Raw genomic sequence first — 6,279 nt, 5'->3', positions numbered from 1 at the left:
GGGGGGCGAAAAAAAATTTCTGCCCCGGGCGCCCAGAACTCTGGTTACGCCACTGATGGGTCTAGCAAGGAAAGCTTAGTTGTAATGCTGTTTCTGGATACCATGAACAGTGCCTGCAGCCTGGGGCTGGTTTTGACACTGCAGATCTACTCAATGGCCCTTCAAGTAGGCCCCTCCGCGTGGAGAATGTAAATGAGAAGGCATGCACTGAAAATTGCAAATCACATGCATCTGGTGCACTGTTCCGTTAGTCCTCTCATGGATGGGGCCCAGGTTTGACTTGTATTTAACGTATAACTGAACACAGCTTATTCTGTGCTGTTGTACCTACAGAATACAGAATCAGATGTTCAGCACAGGATAATGTTTGTCTCATTCTAGTGCTCAGTACTAGATTTGGTGTGCTAATTATATGCTGGGAGCAACATTCTTTATGCTTGTTAACAGTATGATCCTCAGCTACCTAATGAACCATCTCAAACTTTTTGGCTGATATCATAAACTAAGGTAAAGTGCAACTGTCATGTGTGTAGTACATCAATGTATAGCAAAAATTATTGAACTTACTGTTGTCAGCTCTGCAATACCTGATTTATGATCAGTGTTGACAGGTTAATGTTAGGGCCACAGAAGCAGAATAGAAGTGGCCCCATGGGATTGTCGCCTCTATCACCCATGAGTTTTTTTAAAACGAATTATATGTGAATAGAGGTGTGGAGTGACTGTCATGTACATGTCTCCCTGGGACTGCTTTGTTGGTTCTTTCTGCTTTGTCTTTCAGGTTACAAGCTGCCTGCTGTTGCTAGGAAGATTTACCTCAGTTGCTGGACAGACCTTCAGTCAGCTGAGCACAGGATTGGTGACAGACTTTTGGCGGGAAAACAGCTGACCAATGAGTGTAACCTTTCCCCTCTATAGTCACTCCTGTCACTGGACAGTGTCAGCATTTACCTCAGAACTGCCAGCTGGACTCACCTCTGGATTATCTTCACAATTCCTTTTGGATCTTTACTGTACTTTCCCTTGTCGCGGTCAATCTTTATGGGGTAATGTCGCCCACTTTGTGGGTGGACAGTGGTTGGTAAAAAGTAATTTGGTTGGTGCAAGTTATTGCTGCTTGAGTCTTGATGACTAAGCATGGTGGTCTGTTAATGGCTAACAGTGGTTTTGTTTGGTAATAAAGGTTAAAGTCTATTTATTGGTTAAATTAATTAAAACCCAATAGGTGCCGCGGCCTAGTTATTCCACAATCGTTGTTGTGTTTTACTTTATTATTTAATTTTATTGTTATGGTATGATGGGTGTCAATGGGGTGTACAATCCCATGTACTTTTTGCTTTTATATTAAAAAACACAATCTCAGCTCCACATGTACCCCCACATAATTGGGAAATAGGTCTCTGGGGTCCTCTTGATTCATGAAGCGCAAACAGAGGGTCCCACACAGCCCAAAGCACCATGGCAAGCCCCTCTCCCAATCAATAGAGCTCCTTCCACAGCCAAGGCCCATAGCGGTGGGAAGGAGGCAGGCCTGTAGTCCCCTCATAATAGAGTACCGGAGGCTTCTGTCACACTTGGTCAGCAACAATGTTTATGTATTTGGTATGTATCAAAGTAACATCCATATGAATGGCAGGACCCAGGGTTTCTGAGCAGATTACTACCCAAAGCATCACACTGCCTACACTGGCTTGCCTTCTTCCCATAGTGCATCCTGGTGCCATCTCTTCACCAGGTAAGCAACACACATGCACCCAGTCATCCACATGATGTATCATTGTTATTCACTTCACCTCTCAGTGGTCATAATGTTATGGCACACACACACGTCTTGGATTGTACAGGAACAGAACATAATTTCTCCTTGCATGGTTAGTATATCAGGATTTTTACAGCAGTTGAGGAGACTTTGGCGTTATGTAAAGCAATATTACCATTGAACGTTCCTTTGTATTTTTTAGATTCTTCTATAAAGGACGGTATGTATGATCGGTTGTTATGACAAACCTTTTTCTGCCACTGACGCCCTAACAGACCTAGTCACAATTGGGCTCATATAAAAATCTGAAAATTCAGGTCTTTATTATAACTGTGCTATCTTACATATAAAAATGTTATATTTTCCCTTATTTGATTTTAATTTAATTTAGGCTGTGTCTAGTTATGGGGTTGCTGCTTTCTTCTGGGACCAGGTTGTTGACAAGGCATCAAGTTTAGGATTTCAGTTGACCGTCTATACCCCAAATGAAATGAAAGGCCCCATTCACACTTACCCGCGAACGAAGCCAGGTGATTTAGAGGCTTTTTGGGGGCATTGTAGTACAAGAGCCCCATAGACCGTTAAAGGAGAACTAGGAGGTGAGTGCTTTTCACTCAGCCTCATAATCTGAGCTGACCTGTAACATTGAAACTGTCACACGTTGGCTCAGTAGATCGGGAAGTGAGCGAACACATACCGACACTCGCTCACTTCTCGATCCTGTCACGGCAGAGAGCCGTGACAGCGGAGGGACTGGATTCTCCCCTCCCCTGTCCGCTCCTCCAGCGCTGACTGGCGGAACAGACGGGGGAGGGTACAGCTGGCTCTGCCTCTAGATAGGCAAAACTAGCTGTCACTCACGCAGCTGGGCAGATCCAGACATAATTGTCGGGATCCGCTTCAGCTGCGGCGTCCCAGTATACCGTGAGCTGTAGCTCGCGGTATACTGAGCTTAGGGTGACGGGAGGACGCTAGTTTGTGTTCTCCCGTTACCCTTCGGAGAACTATGGGGAAAAGCCCTAACCCCATAGTTCTCCTTTAAATGGGGGCACCTGAAAAATACCGTATGTGAAAATACGTGTCTTTCAGATGCTGCCACAGAAGTTTGTGGGACCAATAACACCCCATTCTGCCCCAAAGATTCAAGCTACAGGTTACTGGTGACACAATGCCCAGACGTAATCAGGCACCATTTAAAATAATGGGATTCTTTTTGTTGAGCGCTGAATCAAATGTGCTTCAAATTGCCCAGGTGTAAATGTGGTCAAAGAGTCTCAAGCTGGTCATACACTGGTAGATTTTCTTACCAACGTTCATGTGAAAAATCTTGCCAGTACATTCGATAATTCCATCAGACTTAATGAATGTGATTTCTAATTCAATTTGGTTTTAACATCCAATTTTGGAATGAATTGACTTTCCTGAATGAAAACCACATTCACTGTTCATTAGAAAAAAACCCCAGTAACGATTACAAAAAAATCGAATGAACATTCTGACAACAATTTGTTTTAGGCCCCTTTCATGCAGGCGCTGTCAGTTCTGATCAGCATTGGATGTGTGCATGAATCCCCTGCTGATCGGAGCAGCTTGGAATAGATGTCATCTCTGTGATGTCCGTCCAGGTTTTTTTTCCTCCATTTTACGATGGAGAAAAACCAGAGCAGACCGAACCCATGTTTGTCTATGGGGAGTTGGATGTAAGCGTGTAATGTGTCCATTTACACCAGATTACACCCGATCCATCATGATCAGGTCTGCCAAAACAGAACTTTGTACCATTTCTTTTTACCTAGACAGAGTCACGGGTAACTGGATGTCCACAGTTGCATGTCTGCTTAGATCTGGCTGCCCACAGACTTACAATGAGCTTACGACCAGATTCACCAGAAAATGTAGGGCAAAGCTGGGTACACACAGTCATATTTCTTTTGTTTAACCAGTTGACATCCGCGGTGTTAAACCCCCTTCCCATCCCGGCCATTTTTCAGTATTCAGCGCTGCGGTACTTTGACTGACATTTATTCCGTCATGCAATGCTGTACTGAAATTAATTTTATACCCTTTTTTGGGGACAGATAGAGCTTTCTTTTGGTGGTATTTATTCACCACTGGGGGTTTTATTTTTTTCTATATTAAGGAAAAATTACCGAAATTTAAAAAAACAAAACTGTTTCCCCTATATTAAATGATAAAACATTTATTATTACCCAATTTTTTATTATTTTTTTGCACTTATTGTTATTGCTATTATATAGGGGGATAACAATCCCCCTATATAATAGCAAAGGCACACTGACAGGTCCTCTTTATGGAGACATTAGGGGTCCCCAGGACCCCTAATGTCACCTGTGGACCCCAAAAGAAGCTGATGAAGCAGAGATCTGCTTCATCAGCTTCTTTTCTCTGGCTATGACAGGTGAATGCGGAAGTGATGTAGCTGATCTCCCTTCCTCCTGACGCCCTCCGAGCCGGTCCCTGGCCACAGATGGGGCAGCGGATCCCGGGATTCAAGGTGAGGGGTCAGAGGGGAGTGGGACAAAAAACCGACGGCGGCCGCGGGGGGTTGTGCCGAAAAAAGGAGCACATATAGACGATCAGCGGGCTATGGGCAGAAGCCCCTAGCGTGTGTGCGCAGAAGCTCACAAAAGATGTAAACAACCGGTACTGGCTGTTCCATTCAAGCGTTCCGGTGGCTCTACAGCCACCCGATTGCTTGTATGGTGAAAAACAGCGTGCGGACTCCCGCCCTACTGCTGCAGCGCCCCTCTCCACTGCTGCCGCCGGTTATCCCAGGCTCCGTTGTCCCCCATGTGGGCCCAGGACCGGCACAGCGGCTGCTTACAGTGTAAGATCTCTCTTGTTGATCTCTCTTCCGATCTCTGATGGTGGAAGTGATGTGTATTACAACATCTCAGCATTCAGCTGTAATTTCTCTGGCTGCTGTAGCCAGAGAAGAAGCTGGTGAAGCATATCTCTACTACGTCAGCTTCTTTGGGGGTCCCAAGGTGACAGGGGTCTTAGAGATCCCTGTGTCTCCATAAAGAGGCCCTGTCACTGGATATCACTTAGGGGGCTTGAAAGTGTAAGAAAAAAAAAAGTTTACAAAAAATGTAAGTCACATAAAAAAAGTAAAAACACAATTTTTTTATTTTTTTTAAAGTCCCCCCCCCTGCATGCACATATAAACATAAATACTCGTTGGTTGTGCCTCCGTGTGAAAACAACGATTACGCCACACACATTATATATCACCGCAAACGTCAAGAGTGTGAGCAATAATTCTAGGGCCATCAATCACTGAACTGATGAGCGGTAAAAACATAGCCTGTGGACAATTTTGGATATGGTAGTTTCTTGCGATTTCATGAGTGCGCGCAATATTAAAGCTTGGCATGTTTGGTGTCTATTTACCTGACGTGACCCCGTCTTTTATATTTGACCAAAAATTTGAGTAATAATAAATATTTTATAACATAACGTAGCAAAACTGTTTTGTTTTTTTCATTATATAGTAAAAAAATTAAGAATTCAGTGGTGATTAAATACCACCAAAAGAAAGCTCTATCTGTTCCCCCAAAAAAGGTCTAAAATTCATTTCAGCACAGCGTTGCATGACTGGATAAAAGTCACTCAAAGTACCGCAGAGCTGAATACGGAAAGATGGCCTGGCCAGGAAGGGGGTTTAGCACCCCGCTCATAAAGAGGTTAAGCTTTCATACTTATACTTAGCAGAAAATGTGATTTCTGTACACTGGGCCTCTATTTTTATATATAAAATTGAGTTATGCTCTTCATAAGAGTTACAACAAGTAAAGAAAACAGAGCTAGCATTAAGAAAAAAACTCAATCACATCCATCTCTGTTTTATTACATTTTAAAAATCAGTATTTCACATCAGCTTCCACTCATATTGTATTATTATTGCCTTAGCAGCGATAAAAAACCCAAAACAAACCTCAACACCCCCCCTTCCTTCCTTTCCAGCCCCTGATAACTGGCAATGGGATCTGCCTGAGCACAGCTGTGATTTTCCCGTCATTCCTTTTCTGGGACTACATGTATGCTTCTAAACTACTCCCAGACTATCTGACCTTGGACTAAAGGCTTACAATTTATAGCTTACCTTCCTTCCATTCACAAAAAACAGCAGCTCACTTGAATCAGTTGGACTTGTCATGTTTAGTGTCCGATTAAGTGTGCGGACTGCGTGTTTGAATGTAGCTTAACAAACAGTTTTGGGAACTGAGCCAACATAAAAAAAGAATCCTCCTCTGTGTTTCCATTGGCAGAAGAATTGTGGGAAGTCCACAGTCCAGAACAATAGTGCCTCCTTGTAACTTACATAAAAAGGTGATAACATTCATAGTGTATAGCAAGCAATGTGCAGTATTTGATACAGATGCTTGTTCACATCTACATGACATTTATTAATATTCAGTTGCTGCATAGTTTTACACCATGTTCAGGAAACAACGTGCTCGCAGGAGGCCTACTTTAAAAGAGCAGCATACATGCAA

The 6,279-nt window shown here is 43.3% G+C and overlaps 1 protein-coding gene across 1 annotated transcript in view; it reads right to left on the bottom strand.

Moving 5' to 3' along the window:
- Positions 1-5,955, bottom strand: part of LOC108797592 (aldehyde oxidase-like) — a gene marked incomplete at its 3' end in the record, with an annotated part of 47,800 nt that extends 41,845 nt beyond the window's left edge. The window contains exon 1 of the mRNA XM_018569211.1: positions 5,886-5,955. Within this exon, the coding sequence (XP_018424713.1) occupies positions 5,886-5,939 (54 nt within the window). The remainder of the gene's footprint in view (positions 1-5,885) is intronic.
- Positions 5,956-6,279: the final 324 nt, after the last annotated feature.

This window comes from Nanorana parkeri, unplaced genomic scaffold, assembly GCF_000935625.1.
Source record: "Nanorana parkeri isolate BGI_ZX_2015 unplaced genomic scaffold, ASM93562v1 scaffold1304, whole genome shotgun sequence".
Classification (NCBI taxonomy): domain Eukaryota; kingdom Metazoa; phylum Chordata; class Amphibia; order Anura; family Dicroglossidae; genus Nanorana; species Nanorana parkeri.
The sequence above is the reverse complement of the archived record's forward strand: the minus strand, read 5'-3'. Positions and strand labels throughout refer to the sequence as shown.